Source organism: Pezoporus occidentalis, unplaced genomic scaffold, assembly GCF_034315485.1.
Source record: "Pezoporus occidentalis ecotype Australia unplaced genomic scaffold, CSIRO_AGI_Poc_V1 ctg172, whole genome shotgun sequence".
Taxonomy (NCBI): domain Eukaryota; kingdom Metazoa; phylum Chordata; class Aves; order Psittaciformes; family Psittacidae; genus Pezoporus; species Pezoporus occidentalis.
This window is the reverse complement of record NW_026913554.1, coordinates 2,081,797-2,101,392: the sequence shown is the minus strand read 5'-3', so window position 1 is coordinate 2,101,392 and position 19,596 is coordinate 2,081,797. Positions and strand designations below refer to the sequence as shown.

General features: G+C 43.8%; 1 protein-coding gene across 8 annotated transcripts in view; it reads left to right on the top strand.

Moving 5' to 3' along the window:
- The window catches only part of SLC4A4 (solute carrier family 4 member 4), a 205,742-nt gene that overhangs the window by 129,773 nt on the left and 56,373 nt on the right, over window positions 1-19,596 (top strand). For 4 of the 8 annotated variants that reach the window (XM_062614164.1, XM_062614162.1, XM_062614163.1 and 1 more), the window contains exons 5-8: window positions 12-172; window positions 2,960-3,139; window positions 8,098-8,193; window positions 13,123-13,199. In XM_062614164.1, coding sequence (XP_062470148.1) covers window positions 12-172; window positions 2,960-3,139; window positions 8,098-8,193; window positions 13,123-13,199 — 514 coding nt within the window. Of the gene's footprint in view, window positions 1-11; window positions 173-2,959; window positions 3,140-6,784; window positions 7,962-8,097; window positions 8,194-13,122; window positions 13,200-19,596 lie in introns of those variants that run through there. The other 4 variants (XM_062614167.1, XM_062614169.1, XM_062614168.1 and 1 more) reach the window with 4 other exon arrangements.

Below are 19,596 nucleotides of genomic sequence, written 5' to 3'. Positions count from 1 at the left end.
CCCTCTTGTAGGTGGATCAAGTTTGAGGAGAAGGTAGAACAAGGTGGGGAGCGATGGAGCAAACCTCATGTGGCCACCTTGTCCCTGCACAGCTTGTTTGAGTTACGGACATGTATAGAGAAAGGCTCGATAATGCTGGATATGGAGGCTTCTTCTCTCCCGCAGGTGGTGGGTAAGTAAAGCTGCCTTGGCTCTTTTTCTCAGCTCTTCCCTACAAGTTTCTGTTAACCCTGATGATGATTTCACTGATGGTTTTAATAAAAAAGCACTGCTTTTTTAGTAAAAGAGGAAAAGTAAATAATCCTCCAAGGAATAACAGGCACAACTAAAAATTACCTGGAGAAGGATAACAGATAAATGAAAAGAGTTATTTTCCATCCAGGAAGAAGAGTAAGTCAGTTTCAGTGCTAACCAGTGCTTACTTTGAACTGCTTTTTGGTGATTCTATAGAATCATTTGGATCCTGAAGTAGGTACCCTAAGATCTCACTCGGTGTGTATGAAGGGAATAGCACACATTGACTGAATTTCATTCATTGACTGAATGTTCATTATCAGAAACCTATCGTGGAAGGCCACCGCTCTCAGGACAGGGATATCTGGCAAGTGCAGGGCACCTGCAGTTTCAGCCACGTGGTCAGCCCATAGGCTGCTCTGGATGAGGTTCCAGGGTGGTGGTCCACTAGTGGCTCTGGGATGGGGTACTCTCTCCAGGGAAGGAGGATGACGAGCAGCTACAGTACCTGCTGCTGCTTCACCCTGCTGAATGGGATGGCAGCCTTTTTGTAGTCAAAAGAGCCATGTCCTGGGATGACATTTGGTGACATTGCTGAGAGCTGTTCCATGTTCCTGCTGATGTGCAAAAAGACATGTGGAAATGTATTTTAAAAATGAGTTATCCAGTGGAGGTACATATGACCAAAACACTGAATTTGGAAACCATTGTGTGAAGAGGTGTAGAAAACAAAATTAAATAAACCACCCATAAAACTCAGTGCTTTGAATTATAATCTCAGGAAGCAGGCTTAAAAGTGTCTTAGCATGAAATTATCCGATATCAGGTGTTGTATTAGTTTGTAAGGCTTGGAATTACAAAAGCTGCCTCTGATGTTATCTGTGGGCCTTTGAGCTTAGTTCTGTAGGTGCTTCTGGTGGCATTGACCTTCCTTTATTTGTATGCCTGTATATCCACATGCATAGCTTTGCAAAGATTAGAAAAAACTGAAGAAAACTCCACCCCAAAAACTGCTCCTTCTGAAGCATATTCAGCTTCAGCATAAAGGTTCAGATGATGTCAGTGGTCCAAAACTTTACCTCTCAAACATTAAATTCCTTTTTGAAGTCACTTCGAGGTGTCACCTTCAGTATCCTTCTTCAACACTCAAATCTAATTTCCAGGTGATCCCAGTGGCTGCTGTTGCTGTAACACTGTCCTGAGTGAGGTAGTTTTAGTGGGCCAGATCCTTAATCAGACAGATGGGGATCTTCAAGAAGCCTGCAGACTTGGTTTCCAGAATTATTTAGTCATCATCACTTGCTTGATGTCCTGTAGTGACATGCAGGAAAGAAGAACTCCAAGAGCTCTCTTTGTTGATTTGTGTTCTATCAGAAGCATGGAAGGGAAGAAATGCTTGCTGGATGGAGAGAGATAAACTGGGTGAAGAAAGACATGTCCTTCTGAAGGAAGTATTCCAAAATCACTAATAAAAATAGCTTACAGAAAATTGTCACTTTACAGAAATAAACCTTTTGCCAAACATTTTATGTAATGATATCTACATGCATATAATCATCCTTCTCTGAGTCTGGGTGAAAGAATTAGGCTTTCTCCCACTGTGATCTGAAGAGGCATTAATTCTTGGGCAGCATGTAGAGGATGGCATCCTGACTCACTCAGGAGGCAAATGTGATGCATGCTCTGCCTCCCCTTCCCTGTAACTTTTATTATTAGCACAAATAACAGTTACCAGTAGACAAATTAGAGCTGCCACTTGCCCTTGGGGGACAGCAAGTCAACTGAAGTAATCAAGAGAACAACTTAATGTGAGATTTAGTGCACAATAGAGATTCTTAATAAATCTGGCTACCTTTTTTTTGTTTCTCCATTGGGATAGGGGAGCAGAAAGGAGAGAATTGATGGGAAGTGAATGGGTTTGCAGTGGCCTGGAAGCCTTTTTCTCTGGTGATTCAGTTCAAGGCAAAGCCACATAATGCATCCTGTGACAATTGGAGCAAGTTCTGCCTTTTGCAGTTGCCATCATTTTACTTCAGTTCTGAGAATGAGTGATTTAATTAGTTCCTCATGTCTAGGACTTGTTCCTGTCATTAGATTAGGTTTTACTGGGGGCCTGTGAGGTGAACTCAGCCTAGTTGAATCCAGTAGAAGTTTTACCATGTTATTTTTGGGAGCCTACTGAAACTTGCAATGTAGTTGTAGCTTCTTCACGAAAGAACACAGGGTCAGAGGAGATTCCCTTTTTTAACCACGAATCATCTTATCCTGGGTACAGGTGATTTCAGATAGGTTCAGTGGTGTGTATGAAAAGAGGGGTGTCTCAGTGCAATAGGCCCATAGAATCATAGGGTGGTTTGGGTTATGTCATGGAAGGGACCTTAAAGCTCATCTATTTCCAACCCCCTGCCACAGGCAGGGACAGCTTCCACTAGACCAGGTTGCCCAAGGTCCCATCTAGCCTGAGCTCAAACACTGCCAGGGATGGAGCATGTTGGTGGCTGATGGGTTGTGGTGGATGGAAATGTTCATGTTCCATTTCAAAAGAAATGTTTGGAAGAGATTCCCATTAAAAATAAAATGGCAAAACCTGGTGCTGGTTTTGAGATGGGAAGGAAAGTCCTCAATAAGATAGGATGGAAATGATCCCTCTCTCTCCTGCTGCACACCCTTGATGCGTCAAGTTCTGTGCTTTGTGATTAATTATCCTCTCCCTCACCTGCAACAGAAATGATCGTTGACAATCAGATCGAGACGGGGCTTTTGAAATCAGAACTGAAGGACAAAGTCACCTATACGCTGCTCAGGAAGCACCGGCACCAGACCAAGAAATCCAACCTGCGCTCTCTGGCTGACATCGGAAAGACCGTCTCCAGTGCAAGTAGGATGTTTTCCAACCCTGATAATGGTAATGCAGAGGCTACCTGGCTATGGCCTTCCCTTTCAAAGCAACCCACCAAACCTGCCTGCCAACAACTAACCACATTGCCTTGACAATGCTTTTCTAACGTAGTGAGACCCATGCTGACGACATGTCAGTGGTGGGCTCTGGAAGGCTGCTTTGGCTGTGGCACGTCGCTCTAACCCTATCTTCACTGGACTGAGAGGAAGAGGAGGGGATGTGGCAGGCAGGAGGCACAGGAAAAAACAGATGCTCTGTCAGCTGATACATAGGAGATGGTGTAGGAACAATGATAGGAAAAAGAGATTTACAAATAACTCCAACCATGCCTTGAACCTAAAAGGCCAATCATCTGAAATGTTTGGGTAGAGATGAAGCTCTCATGCACGCTCGATTTCTGTAACAGATTGTGTCAATGGCCCTCTTAATCAAAAATTAGGTGATAGTATCATCTAGCTTGCACTTTATTGCCATACAATTATTGTCCAGTGTGGGTAAAGCTGAATACCATCTTGCTTCATTCATCCTAATATTATTTTGTGGTGTATGTTGTGAATATGTCTCTTTTTCCCTAAAAACACCATAATAGGTAGTGTCATGTTTGTAGTGGTGCCTTGAAATATGTGTGTGTGTGTGTGCATGCAGACAGCTATAGAGGCCTTGGCAGTGGTTCTGGACTTAACCACGTATCGAAATTTGCAGCCTTCCTACTTGTGGCAATTCAAAAAGAGGAGGTTTAGGCATACTGTCACATCTTAGAGGTCTGTCACCTACCTCCTGCTGGAGTCTGGGAATTTCTCTACAAGTTGCCATTTTAAAATAAATGAAGAAAAATTAAAGTAAGCAAAGAAATTGCTTTCTTATTGCTACATATAAGGCCTCTTAGCTTCCTGTGTTCTGCTTCTAAAACTTGGCCTAACATTTCTCCCTAACCTATTATCATACTCTATCAATATTTCCTACTTTAATCATCCTTTGCTTTTGCGTCAGGTATGTATGTGCATGTGAAGAATATTTATTGCTCTTGATGTCATGTATGAGTGCCTCAATAATACAGTGATTAAGTGAATAACACAAAGACTAAATAACACGAATCAAGGGAATGTCCTCAGTCATATCAGGACTGGGCACCCAGCAGGTAATTTGTGTTTGTTTTCAGTCAGGATTAAGAAACCATGTTCTTTCCAGCACATGCTTTGGGTCTTTCCATTGTGTCCCCCCTGTTTGCATGGGAGGCATCTGCTTTTTGTTAAAAGAAGGACATGGCTGTTGCAGGTAAAACACGTAAGCGTTATTTATGGTGGTGTCTGTAAGTATCAGTTACCACCTCCATGACTACTACTCATTCCAGACTTATGAAAAGATAAACAGGTTTCTTTGAGGAGAAGGATCCCATGCTGTAAGGGATGCAAAATATAAGATCGACGTGTCTTTAGCACACGTCACTCAGGTGCTTCAGTCACCTTGTATGCGGATGGAAGATGTTGAATTCTTCCTTTTGCAGTTAAAGTCAGTCCTTGAGTAGCCATCAAAACCTCAAGTGTTAAAGACAAATTAAAGCTTACATAAGGAGCGGGAAGGTAAATCACTCTGTGTGTTATTTAACTATACATTGGACGATAAGCCTTGATCTGTGCTGTAGGGAGCTGGGCTTTCAGGGCTGGTTAAAGAGGAAATAATAAATAGCATGCTTATCCTGGGAAGGATAATGCTGACAAAGGGCATTTGTATAAGTTCTCACTCCAGCCCCTGCTATTTTCCATGGCTAAGGGCATCCTTTATTCAGATCTTAAATGATTTTGGTTTTCATTAATTCTTTTTTCTTGTTCAAAGGGGCTGTGCAGGTTCTGTCTCAGTTGGAGTGATTGTCTAGAAATTCTTTCCTGGCTCTACTTAGTCCAATGGCTGACCTTCAGCCACTCCTATCATAGAATCACAGGCTGGTTTGGGTTGGAAGGAACCGTAAAGCTCATCCAGTTGCAACCCTCTGCCACAGGCAGGGACACCTTCCACTAGACCAAGTTGCTCCAAGCCCCATCCAGCCTGGCCTTGAACACTGCCAGGGATGGGCAGCCACAGCTTCTCTGGGCAACCTGTGCCAGGGCCAAACCATCCTCACAAGGAAGAACTTCTTCCTAATGCCTAATCTAAATCTACCCTCTGTCAGTTTAAAGCCTTTCTGCCTTGTCCTAACACTACAGGCCCTTGTCCGAAGTTCCTCTCCAGGTTTCTTGTCAGCCCCTTTAGGCACTGGAAGCTGCTCTAAGGTCTCCCTGGAGCCTTCTCTTCTCCAGGCTGAACAAGCCCAGCTCTCTCAGCCTGTCTCTAGACCAGAGGTGCTCATGTTGCTTTGCGTCTGTCTCCCCACCTGGGATGTTTATGTTACCATAATAGGTAATGCATTATGTTCTATGACAGTCTGAGTGCTTCCAGACTGAAGGAAGGGACTTGCATACAAAGGCAAAAACACTTCATGTATAGTTGTTGCTGTTATTTATTATTTACACTTAAGTGAAAAAGTACCTTTAGCATGCATTTGATCAAATTATCCCACACTCCCTGGAATTCAGTGAGTGCCTCTCGTGCTTGTAAAGGCACAGTTTGTCCTTCAGACAGATAAAACTTTAACAAGGCCACAGCAGTGCAGCTGTCTCTCAGCATGGCTCATCACAGTAATGAGTGCCATCAGCCCCAAGCACTCATTAATTTCCCTCGAGTTGCCTTCCAGGTAGGTGTTTCCTTTCAGTGTCTCCCTTTCATTTCAGCATCAGCACAACTTTCATCCACTATTCATCTGCCACCAGGTAAAAGGGAGAACTTCCCATCTCTAGTTCATCTACAAAATACACTGATGTATGCTGCATGTTCTTTTAATGGACATGGTTATTGTGTGTTGATTAAGGGTTGTTAATCATAGAATCATTGAATGGTTTAGGTTGGAAAGGACCATAAAGCTCATCCAGTTCCAAGCTCCTGCCACAGGCAGGGACACCTTCCACTAGACCAGGTTGCTCCGAACTCCGTCCAACCTGGCCTTGAACACTGCCAGGGATGGGGCAACCACAGCTTCTCTGGGCAACCTGTGCCACTGCCTCACCACTCTCCAGGGGAGAACTTCCTCCTAATGTCTAATCTGAATCTCACCTCTGTCAGTTTAAAGCCATTCCCCCTTGTCCTGTCCCTGCAGGTCCTTATAAAAAGTCCCTCTCCAGGTTTCTTGTCAGCCCTCTAATGAAACATCTCTACTGAAGCTGCATCAAACCCTGCTATAGGTTATGTGTAAAAATATTATGCAACCTACTGGCTCTTACTGGGCAATCACAATTGATTTGGAACCTATGATTTTGATAGGTATCTACTTCCTAAAACATCTGTTTGGGAATCACTTTAGCATAATGTCATTAGCATGGTTTCTGCCCATAGTTTTCCTGCATTGTTTGTTTTTTTCAGATCAGTTAGGCATAAATTCCAAATAATGACAGATTTCTTCAAACGTATTTGTTAGATCTGATACAGCCTCTGAGCTGTGGTCCCCAAAGATACTGAGGTGCCTGTATTCACTGATTTCAGGGTGCTGAAATAACAAAGTCTTACAGGCTGTAACACTTTCCGTGCCTTTCTTACCTTCATGATAAGCTTGTACAAACTCCTGCTCTGGCATTATGTTTATTTTTGCATGGCCAAGGTGTGGTCTGAATGCCTTTTGTTCACCACTGCATCATAAAGATCAATACTTACTTGTGGGAGGATGTTTTCCCCAAAGTCCTTTTCCTCTTGGGAAAGAAACTGGGCAGAAGATAGTAGTTTCTTGTGTGACGTGGGATGGAGGAGGATAAATCAAAGCACTCCTTTGCTGCCCATTCAGCAGGAAGAAGATCATTATCAAAAATCCAAGCAGACAAAGTCTACCAAGTAATTACTCAAAGCTACCTTACAAAGACACCACAGCTTCTTGTTTCTTTCACTGGTGGGAGGTTGAGCTGTATGAAGTGTTCAACAAGGCCATTATGATTTTGCATTTCAGTGGAACTCCTGCACGTTTTTTGATAGGTTTTTGGTGTGTCTTGTTTTGTGGACTGGCTTTCCAAGAGCTCTTTAGTCCTTTCCTGATGCAGGGTGCCTAGTTCGCCCTATGAACATGATTTATTTTCACTGTGCTGACAGAGTAGTTTGTAAACCATTGAGATAAATCAACTTCATTTGTCTGCACCACCTTGGCTAGTGCACTGGGAGCAGGATAGCTCAGATGAAAACTTTTGTATAATGTTTTTATTTTACATTAGAGTTCAGCTTTTTGCCTTTTTTTGCTTTTTTTTTCATACAAACTGCATCCTCAGTCCCTTTAGAGAGTTTGGATGATGGTGTCAGCTGAATAATACCTGTTTAAATCAGAAATAAACTCTTGGAAAAAAACCACCAGTGTATTCTGCTGTTTGATTATTTGAAGCCTTGCAGACTAAGGTATGTATTTCCAAGCCTGAACTGGCGTGCCTAGGTATGTTTGTGGTCAGGGTGCTACAAGTTGGCTCCTACAGGGATGTGACCTGATTGTTTTTTGCCCAAAAAGCTGTGTGTTTGACCACACTGCAGCTTGGGACTGCCCGTCACAACAGCATGGCAGCTACCTTCTTCAGTTGCTTGAAATCTGCTTCTAAGATGCCTGAGTTTTAGACACCAGGGATGGAAAACAGGCTCCAGGTCTGCCAACTGAACACTGGAAGGTGGAGCTACGGAGGAGATGTGCTCCAAATGAACAGGCTTACCACTTTGGTCACCAAACCATGCGGAAAGGTGCAGTTGCATGTAATTGCGGTGGTCCCAACACTCGGTATCCTACCTGCCTTGCTTCTGCAGTTGCTTGAGCCTTTCTCTCTTGCCTTTTTTTCTGTTTTTTTCCTTTAACTGTTCAACTTTGCTCTCTTCCTCCTCTTGGCTGCTGCTGCCTCCTGCTTGCACCACACAAGCACGCAGCCCGCTCGAGAGCTCCGTGCCCTGCCTCGCAACCCGCACGGCGGATGATGGAATCCGGGTGCAGCGCAGCCCCAGCGTGGGATGGCTCAGTAAGTCCTGGGTGAGGGTGAGGGCACGCGGGTGGGATGGGGGAGATGTGAGGAAGAGGAAGGGGTAACCCACACCAGCCGCCCTCCTAATGCTTGCTGCTGCATTAACAGTGTTCCATATAGGTTGGCTGCTGCTCTGTCTGTTATCCCCACTGTCCCCTCTCTCTGTTTTACTCTGGTTTGCCTTTATTCCTTCATCTGGGATGAAATGGGTAGGTCAGCCTCACTCCCCTTCAGATGGTGGTCTTCTTCCTGAGTCATGAAGGGGCATTTCATTCATCTATTGGACTATCCTTTGAGTCTTCAAAGTGCTTCAGGAATTTTGCCACCAGTGCAGTATTATAAATGCAATGAGCTTAAATGTTTTAATTTCCATATAAATGAAACACAAAACCAGGTTCCCTGATCATAGAATCATATCTTAGAATGGTTTGTATTTGAAGGGACCTTAAAGCTCATCGAGGTCCAACCCCCTGCCATGGTCAGGGACACCTTTGCCTAGACCAGGTTGCTCTAAGACCCATTCCAACCTGGCCTTGAACACTGCCAGGGTTGGAGCTTAATAACATGGAGAGGTTTGGACTGTCTGCCTCGCTGCTTCTACCAGTACATGACTAAGCTCAGCCAAGGAGAGCCTCACATCACCTTTGCCAGAGAGACAGTAATGTAAACTAGGAAAAAAAATGGGAAATTGTCCTTCATTAGCAAACTGCATAAGGATGAGCATCGCGTGCTGAAGTCTGGATGAGCTCTCAGCAGCAGAAACTTTTTACTCCATTGATTTGTTCAGGGTTCTTGGAGTCTTCGTCTCCCATATTTCTTCTCAGTTCAGAGAGGCTGCTCACCCAAGGACTCCCCAAGTTTTTCAGGTTGTTTTTTCCCTTTCTGTCATATGTCAAATTGCTAGTTTTCCCCCAGAGTCTGAGACTGCCTTGGGTCACTGTAACCTCCAAATGGTTGAGTTTGTTGTAGACGGTTGCTCTAATGAGCAGGCTTGCTGTAAAAACATAACAAAAAAGGAGTATTGGGTATGTCCTTCCTGGCTTTTGGGTCTTCAGAGGTCCACAACCATTAGGAACCTGAGTCAGAAGGGATTTAGGCTGTACAGGTTAGGGCCATGGTGTTCACAAAGCCAGCGTTGCACATGTTGCATCTTGCATCTCTAGCAGCATTTTTCTGGCTTGGCAATCAAGATAAATTCAAGGATTTGGGGAACACATCTAAATGCAGGCTGGGCTGCTGTGAAGTTCCTTAGGTCAGCAAGGCTGGGAAAAGGTGAAGCTTGTGGTTTCCCGTCTGTATTCTAGAGATCATCAGAGTCAGTGCTGCGTGGGACTAGTCTGAACTTGAGGACCTTGCACGTCTTCTTAAAAAAATGATACGCACAGCACCAAACTTCAGGAGAGAACAGTCATTTTATGTGCTCAAGAGGTTTTGGCTGTCAGCACTAAGTGTAGAATTTCTTGCAAGGAGATGGAGATACAAATCTTTTCAGCTTTAGAGAGCCCTATTTAAATTGGGATTATGAGATGCTTTCTACCTCCAGAGAACAAGGAGTACTTTGTAAAGTTCTGGTGCTCAGATCTCTTCATGCAAGGCCAGTCTGACGATGGAAAAAGGGAGTGAGCAAGGTCTGTGCATTGTGCCAAGAAGCTGGAGCTATGGCCAGCAGGCTCACAGCTCTGTGTGGGGATAGCTTTCAGCTGAGTGTATGTGCAGGCATGCTTTCTTCTCAGGCTCAGGTCCTCTTCCTTGCTAGCAGCTCTGTCACTGACTGAAATAGAGAAAGTATCAGAGCAGCACTGAATTTCCAGTGGGGGGGTTATGGGATATCCCCCATCCAAAACTCTCTGTGACAAAAATGTGTTTCTTAAGAACCTTCTCCCCAGAGGTTCGTGCTTCTTGTCATGCAGGGTTTTGCCTGATGACCGTCATTTGAGGCTCCGTGCGTTGTCCTTGTTCAGCCTGGTAGTGGTACTGCTGCTGTGATGGTTATAGAGTACCGTCAAGGTTGTGTTTGTAGGGAAGTGTGGTGTTTATGAAATCAAAGGCTAAAGCTGGAAAAGACAGACAAGTTTTGGCACATGGGTCTGTCCAGGTCTGGAATAAATGTGAGGTGCCTCAAGAAGAGCTGCTGTGAGTTTGATGGGGTTGTGTTGATCACAATGCAGGTAGGAGGCTGCTAGCAAGAGGTGGTGGTCATTAGCTGCTTCCTCTAGGAAGGAGGGTAATTATATCCTAGAAACATCCAGCCTTGGACATCTAATAAACAAAGCAAATAAATGTTGTAATCTGGAAAAAAATATCAGCTCTGAAAGCTGTGAGTCCTGATTTTAGTCTGTTTATTCCAGAACCGGACCTAGAAATTTGGAAAACCACCAAAGCAGTCTGAAGAAAATGGATACCTTCAGCAGGTGCCTTTCTCTACAGCTAGATAATGTAGATCTTCTGAATAAAATGCATTGAAATGGAATTAAACGACTATAAAATAGAATCATTAGTATTTTCTGCCCTTGCTTGAAGCTTTATGGAAGTCACACTTAGTTCCTTCTTGGTCACTTGCTATGCCAAGAGTCAGAGTTCCTGTGGTAAGGCTTGAACAAGTGGAAATCCATCTCTGCCATTCTGTCTCTCCAGCCCATGAGCTGGCCTGGGTGGGATACCAAAGGTCGGACACCCAGCTTTGAGAGCAGCCCTCCAGTATTCGCAGGCCAATGGACCTGTCCAGATCGGTGTAACTCCAGCAGAGATGTTTAATTTCTCACACTCAGTAGCCCACAGGTGATAGAAACTGACAGGAACTTTGTTTTGCCTGGCCAAGCTGCATGACACCAATTATTCAAGTGCTTCTCTGATTCTTTATTTGGTATTATTGGCTCAGATTTGCAAAGCAGCCCTGTGCATCTCTACATCGAGTTTCAATCTTTCCTTTTCATTTATGGGTACATGATAAACTTGTCAAAGATTTTCCAGAATTAGCAGTGCAACCTTTAAAAGCCAGGTAAATAGAGCATACAAGACAAAGGAGCCCCGGGTTTCAATAATGGGCTTCAGGATTACGATAACCTGGGTTGATTTTGGGTGGTTTCGTTTTTTGGGGTTTTTTTGGTCCAGCTTTGCCTTTTACCAAATAGAAATACTTACTAAAAAATAGAAATACTTATTAAATACTCATGTCAAGGAGGGTGTTATGAACAAAGTAATGTCTTCACCACGTAGCAGATACCACGTATGTGAGCAAGTTTGATTACTTCTTTCTTGTTTTGTTGGTGTGTTTTATCTCCTACCTACAGATTCCTATCAAGCATTCAATCAGAATTTGTAGGCATTTCTAAGTCTGGCTTGCTAATAATTAATTAGGAGGATGGTTACTAATATATGTAGCCTTAACCAGTTTTCCAAGTGACATTCCTCACTCTATGAGTAAACATATTGGTCAAAACTTTGTAGAGATAGGTAGAGATTGCTGGCTTGTATTAACAGCAAGAGGAAAAGCTGGGGATCCCCTTTTTGGAATATCTAATTTATTTAATTGTGCTTGGCTTCTGCTGTGTTGTGGTTGCTGGATGTGGCAGTAACACGCAGCAGGTATATTGTGATTCCAAGTAGCTCATAAGAAAGAATGCTTTAAGTCTGTCTCTACAAATGCTGAGTATGCTGTAAAGAAAACTCAACTCCGAGAGTCCAGATCTTTTTCTTCCCACTCCTTGTTTTGGATCTTCGTTTCAATGTGATATCAAAGCTGAAGTTTAATCAATATTATCTCAAAACATAGCCAAAGTTGGGAAACACCTCAAGGTCATTTCTTCTTGAGTACTTTCTGTCTTCCCAGGTTATGCTCATGGTCAGAATCTCTGTGAGAACAGCTCCTGTTGCTGTGCTTCTGGTTCCTGTGAGCTTGAGTGGGAAAGGGGAAAATTGCAGAGTAATTAAAAAAGTGCATAGTGACCGCTGTGGTTTATGGTTCTGTATCCATCCCTGAAGCATCATTATCAGCATCATTATCATGAAATTATTTTCATTCTTGTACAGTTATGGCCATTTTGGGGTTTCTCCAGTTTTGACTGTGGGATTGTAAAACTGAATTCTGAAATCACAGGGCACTTTTCCCAGTTCTTTAGAACTGTTCCCATGTGTTCTGCTAGCAGTATCTGAGAGCACAAGAATGAGTAGGACAAGTTAGTCCATAAGGGAGTAAGCAGCTCCTTACTAGCTGTTCTGCAGTGCTTGAATGCCAGTGTGTCAGGTTTACAGATGAGCAGTTGGTCTTTGAAGAAGGAATGTTGCTGAGCTACTTCAGCTCCTTGTCTCTGGGGTGTGTTCATCTCTCTGGGTTATCTGGCATCAGGAGGTAGTGACTTTTGGCCTGTCAGTGTGGTTCATATGTTGTTTTAACCAGTAAGGTCCATGAGCTTACTTGAAGAGAGGCAGATTTTTGGTGTGACCTGTTCTGAAGGACCAAGAGCTGCCAAGACACCCTCACCATTGGGTCTGGAATGATAAGGAACAGAGAGCAGATGCCATCTACATAGGAGAGCTGAGGTGATGGATTTGTAGGTCAGAGTACCATAAGAATGCCAGCCTGGTGGAGAGGCATCTTTGTGAGTGAGTCATGGATGACCTAGCAGCATCAGTGTCAGCAGCTGGTTGCTGCTTTGCTGCTTCTTCCACAGGCAGGAATTACTGAAAATCCTTAGACTCTTGCTGTTCCAAAGAGTCATGGGAACGTGTGAGTCAAAAATCACAATGGGTTAGCATCTTGATCTCCCATGTGCCACGTAAAGTCACAGAAAGCAGCCTCTCAGGGTCTTAAATTTCCCAAATCAACCTCCATGGTGCAAGGAAAGGTGTTGCTGTAGCCTGAGCCTCTGTGTTCTCCTGACTGGATTGAAATAGGTGCTTTAATTGCTATTGACATTGTTCTTACAGGCAGCCCAGCCATGGCTCACAGAAACCTGACTTCCACCAGTCTGAATGACATCTCTGACAAGCCTGAGAAGGATCAGGTAAGCTTCAGATGCAGCCTTCACATAGTGATGTGTATTGGTTAGGAGCTGAATGTGGGGGAAAGAGACTCTGTACCATGAACCTGAAGCAGAAGAGGGTGAACAAGGTGAGTTGAGTATTTCCAAGTCCTGTGACTGGATCTTCCAGTTTTTAAGCACCAGCCCTTGAAAACAGCAAGTTAAACTCTTGCAAGGCCTGAAGTAAGTGGCTTACATGGCATCTTGCTGATACCCATGAGAAAGGAGGGACAATAGCCAGATAGTGATGTATTTTAGATCCTCTTCCTGCTGAGAAGAGAGTCTTCAGAGGTTACAGCAAGGCTCTGCACAGGTCCAGCAGCACTTCAGGAGAGTTGAGGAGTCTGAGGGGTGAGATTGAGTTTATTTCAGCTCTTAGAAAACTGGTGCCTGAATGAGGTCTCTGTGCAAATTTCAAGAAAACCTTTGTCTGGGTTCAAAAAGTGGGTTATTCTCAAAGAGTGGCTGTTTCTTTTGGAGAATCTCTTTTTTTCCACTTGTCTTTCAGCATTCTGTAGTCCCATATTTATTCTGAATGCAAATGAGAGTTACTTTGGGAAATTGTTTAGGTACACATTAGTGCTGGCCAGCTGAGAATGACTCTAATCCTTCAAATGGTGGCTGGTTGCAATCTTCTCTAAGTGCCTTACAGGGTCATGGCAACAAAATCAATACAGAAAAGTGAGTTAAGAGTAATTAAATATGTGAAAAATAAATATATATATATGCATATAAATAGATATATTTCCATGGAAAGAGAAGGGGGCAATGTGTGTTGCATTCAGAGTTGTAGCATAAATCTGTATTAGTTGGTTGTACAAAACATGCATTTCCTTTAAGATATGAAGCCAGATCTGAGGAAGGAATAGGATGGTAAAATAGCTTTTTTTTTTTTTTTATTTCATTGCAAAGCCTGCTATATTTAATATTTTAATATTTTATATTTTAAATCCCATTATAATTGGGGTCTTAGACTAACAGAAAACTGGGTCTGAATCTTGCAGCAGGGTTTGTAGTGCAAACCCTCCCAGTTGCCCCTCCTGCTGAAGTGTCTCTGGACACAGTAGAACTGGCTATAAAAATAGCTGGTTTAGTAGTAGTAATAGTGAAATCTGTTAATAAATCCAGTTTGGAAGTGTGCCCCAAAGTTTTTAACTTCAAATGTAGATAATGCCTGATTGTTCGTAGTGAAAACCGTTGCTTGAAAACTAACTGCTTCCAAAACCTAGTTAATTAGCCCATGTCCTGCTGATGAACTTTGCACAATGGAACCCTTGTACTGTGCGCCTTTCAAAGCTGGCCTGAGAAATCACCTTAGATCTCAGGTTTTGTTACTGATTGACTGAAACTCCTGTCTTGATAAAGTTTGTGAAACTGTGGGGATGCCTGGCAGCTTTCATGAGCAGAACTTAGCATGCCACACAGAAGGCAAGGGAATAATCCATCGTGTTACAACAGGAGTTGGGAAGAAAACAGATTTTCTTTCCCTGACAGCAGAGTGACTGGCTTTCGTTATTTCGGTATCCCATCTGGAAGCTTGACAGTTAATGAGGCCATGCAGTGAGGTATGAGTCTGCTGGAGAAAGAGGGTATCCCAATTTTTATTTATGTATTTGTGTGTGTATAAGAGCTGCAACAGGCTGAAGTCAGTTTAGAACAGTTGCTTGGAGCCAGACTGGGAACCTAAGCTCTTTCATCGGTCACTGTTTTGGCGAAGATAAAGGGGAGTGGTGTATGCCTGTGTCTTAAAGGAAGAAAGGCTTTGAACAAACTTCCATGTACCTTCAATAACTTTCCTGCCTACCTTGATTTTCAGTTCTGCAGTCTTTATGCTAATTGGAACCCTAATGCTTATTGGAATTTTGCAATTAACAGCGTGGCAATATTATAGTTAGAATACTCCTTTAAGCTGTGTTTCATTAGCTTCTTAAGGAGCAGAAAGACACCTAAGTGTGTCTTACACCTAAGGAAATTAGAGCTTCTGGATGCACTCTCTTCATGCTGTGAAATGTGCTCCTCAGAAGATTTTACCCTTGTATTTCTTTTTCTATCTCTTTGTGGAGCAATGCTGGTGGCCAGTGCTTTGTAGTTGCAGCATGACCTCAAGCCCTTCTCTTTTTTTAGTTAGGCAGGGCAGGATTTGTGGTTGTCACCCACATGACAATGTGGAGAGGACCCAAGACCATGCTGTAGGTCAGCTCTTGCTCTGTACACTCATCGAGCTGGAAATAGCTTTAATGTTTTGAAGCAGCAATATTCTTCAATACTTCCAGCCTACCTGGGAAAGTCTTCTTACCCAACTATGAGCCTCCAGCCTGAGTGATATTGTACTTTGTCCATGCTGAGATGATTTCTTCCATGCTTTTGGAAAAAGACTGGGCAGGTCCTGGGCATCCACCTGCAGCTTCCCTGCTCCTTTCTCCTTGATGTTGTGAAGTCCAAGCTGAAAACTGATGTCTTCCATTGTATAACCCTGGTAATTCTTTGCTTGGGATCATTCTCTGTGGAGCCTACCCCAGGAGCAGATCTCTTGGCATACTGCAGCTGCCTCACCACTAGTGAATACTGATTTATTTCCATTCGGTTCCATGTTTGCAACAACCAGTGGTTTCCAAGGATAGCCTTTGAGGTTAGAGGCAACAAAACAAGCCTGGAGAAGGTCAGAAGAGGACACCCTGAGAGGAGGAATGCTCTGTGCAGAAGTGTGGGATATGCTGGGGTGCTATCTAATGCACTTTTGGCCATTTCTTTCTTGTCCTGGAGCTGGTTTGTTACTGGCAGCAGTGTTTGAGTGTGGTGACCTGGGCCAGGTTGCTTTGGGGTGGATTGGCTTGTGGTTGGTGCTTTTTAGATAACCCCATTACAGAGTAGTAAGCAGCTGGGACCTCAGCTACAAAGGCAAAACCCCAGTTTGATCCCTTGAAACCCAGGCACTCCTTTGAAGTGCGTGCCTGTTGTGGAGCCTGGTCTCCTGAGATCATTTTTCAGTAGAGAGCTGGAATTGTGGAGTCATTCGGGTTTCAGGTGGGCTGGTTGCCTCTTGGACAGCTGCCTCGCTAGCTGCAGAATAAACCCTGCTAACACGGACAGCTCTGCGATGAGGCTTAAGCTAGGATAGATGCCTTTCTGCTTTCATACGTCTGTGCCATGGCAGCACTTGGGTGAGGTGGGTGCTTCTGCACAGCACCCATCAATTTAAAACTGCTTGGGATCTAGCCAAGGGCATAGCAATGGAGTGTACAAGAGAGCACTGGTCAGGCTTAGGTTTTACTTGAAGATCCATCAGGGAATCCTCTTGGAAGATGCACTCCCTGAGGTGTGCAAGTACCTGTTATGTCCAGAGAAATCAGAAAAGATGCTGCTGTTCAAAGGTGACTGCTTGATGGGGGTAGTGGCAGGTGGATTGGCCTCCTCCAGGAACAAAGGGACCCTTTAGTTAGCAAGAGAAGAGAGAGAACAAGAACCCTTAGCTTTTCTCTCAGAGGATCCAGTGAGTGAATCTTCTGTATAACAAGGAGCTGGGCTTTCCTTTGCTCCAGGAATGCTGAACCTGGTTAAACATCCCATTCAGCTCAGTGGCTTTCTTACAAAGCTGACTTAGACAGCACTGAGCTTAAAGGACAATATTTGCAGTAGTCCCAAGACACACTGGCATGAGTACAGCCAGTGGTAATATGAAAAGATACAGCTTTATTAAAATCATGGTAGCTCTCAGCTCTCTTTACTGTATTAAGCATTGTGAGATTGGTTCCTTCCCTTAGGGAAGGGGTGGTTTTATGCTTCCTTTGGATTTACTTGGCTTTTGATTTTGTTTTGTTTCGTTTCTCTCATACTTTTTGCCTTCTTAATACACTTTCCAGAGTTAATCTTCTTACTGGGTAATCATTAAGCTCTTTCATGAAGAAAATGAACTTAGGAAAAGGCTGGAGGCAAGGAAGGACAAAGGACGCAGGGGCTCTTTCCAAAGGACCAGCTGAAAATGTGCTGCCCATTCCATCACTGCCAGGGCTAAGAGCCATCAGCTGGAGGGGAAGAGGCTCAATGACTGAAAGACAGGGAAGGAGCACAGACATGCAGGCTGTACTCATGGACTGGGGTTTCCAAAAGGTTCTCCACTGGTCTTGCTCTCTACATATGACTAGCCCTTGCATTAGTAATTTTTGACAGCTTTTATATATAGATATTTTGGGTATATCTGTTCCAGACTGATGAGGCACTGGCACAGGTTGCCCAGAGAAGCTGTGGTACCCCCATCCCTGGCAATGTTCAAGACCAGGTTGGACAGGACTTGGAGCAACCTGGTCTAGTGGAAAGTGTCCCTTTCCATGGCAGGGGATTGGAACTGGATGAGCTTTAAGGTCCATTCCAACCCAAACAATTTATTGGCTTTGTGTAATTCCCCTCCTTATATTTGAGACCGGATGAAATAGTTTTGCCATCAGAATAAGTCTGTGTGAAATCAGAAAATGATTTAGAAATCTGAAAGTAATGAAGACCTGGGTTAATTGCAAGGTTGTAATGTCTGCCAAATTAAAAGTGTCATGTTGCTCTTTCTCCCCTTTAATTTATGGAAAGCAAATGATTGCCAAGATGAAATAAGAGGAAGGGCCAATTACCAAAACACAGACTTTGCAAAAATCTTTAACTGTGGATTACTCATTGCAAAGTTTGCATCAATAATATTGATTGGGATGTGCCTGTGACAGACAAAAAGCAGTGCCGTCTTCCTTGATGCCGTACAGCGGCTGCTCGTGGCAGGATGATTGTCATGGCTGGTGGTCTATGGAAAGAGAAATTGATATGACTGTGTTTTACTGTTGCTTTTGATAGTGCAGAGTTAGTTATGGGCAGTGGCAGCACAGAGTGTGGACACCAGAGCCTTACCAAAGCAGCTGTGCTGTTGCCATATTGTTTGCCTACACAGGGCAGATTATTACAGAGAGCTTCCACAGGGATCAGCAAGCCAGAACTTCTGGTTGAGCAAAGGCATGTGTGTTTTCCCCAAGAGAGTAGATTTAGATTAGACATTAGGAAGAAGTTCTTCCTTATGAGGAGGGTTTGGCGCTGGCAGGGGTTGCCCAGAGAAGCTGTGGCTGCCCCATCCCTGGCAGTGTTCAAGGCCAGGTTGGATGGGGCTTGGAACAACCTGGTCTAGTGGAGGGTGTCCCTGCCTGTGGCAGGGAGTTGGAACTGGATGAACTTTAAGATCCCTTCCAACCCAAACCAGTCTATGGTTGTAAGTTAGCTCTTGATTCATATAGTCTAAATAATTGGAAAATATTTCAAGTTATTTTTTTCATCTTTATCTATGAATGAAAGGGATTGAGGAGAGTCAAGTGCAGCCTTTACCAGGCCCTTTGCTGGACCGTAGGAAGCTGGGGAAGTGCCCAGTGCTGTTTCCACTTCTGGCTCTCCTCCTGTGAGAAATCCTTTGGTCGTGCTCTGTTAAAATGTCCTTGGCAGCTCTGAATGGCCGACTCACTGGGACTTCTTTAACGCTCAAGATGTAAAACACAGGGGACTTGTAAAGGAAATATGCTTTATCAGGGACCTGTTATTACTGACCTGATAAAATAGCATATATAAAGTATAGAAATATGTTGATACAAGGGGAATTTATCTCCACTTTTGAAGGGCTTGTTTGTGGGACAAAGATGAGCTCTGAATGAATATGGTCAGTCAGAGAAAGGCACAAAGCCTTCATGACTTGTTGGGGGGGGGGACAGGGGGATGGGACACGGGACTGTTTATTCAAACCAGTGTTTCCATGTCAACCAGGAATCTGTGCCAAAGCCAGCTCTCAAGTGCAAAATGAAATTGGCCTTGTTGAGAGAAACCCTCCTGCCTTTCCTTGGGGAATGATGTAGGGGGAGGGCACTGGTGGGGTCCCACAGTGTGGAATGAAATCCAGTGATTAATGGTGGGAGCTGTTTTTCCTGTCTGAATGTCTCCTCATCCCTGCAGTCACAAGCAGACATTCCTGATTTTTAGGTCTGTCAGCCTGGATGACCTACTTTCCCCTCCATGGAGCTCAAATGGAAATTATTGTCTTCCAGTACTGATCACTGCCACCTTTCTGAAGGGAAGAAAAATCCTCTAGGAAGTTCAGTTAACTGGAATTTCATTTACTTTGGCCTTTTTTCTTGACGCAGAGAGCAGGTTTGATTTTGTTTCTCCTGCAATGTATCAGCAGCTCACCTCTAAAGCATTCCTGAGTTCTGTGCATAGACAAAACACAGAGCCTTGAAGGTATCCCCCAAAGTAAGGATTCATGGGATATTTTATGGGATGGTAATCCTAATATATAGACAGATACAATAAAACAGAGACACAGGTTCCAGTTCCTGGGGAATAAGTCTTTTTTAAGCGCAAAGGCTCT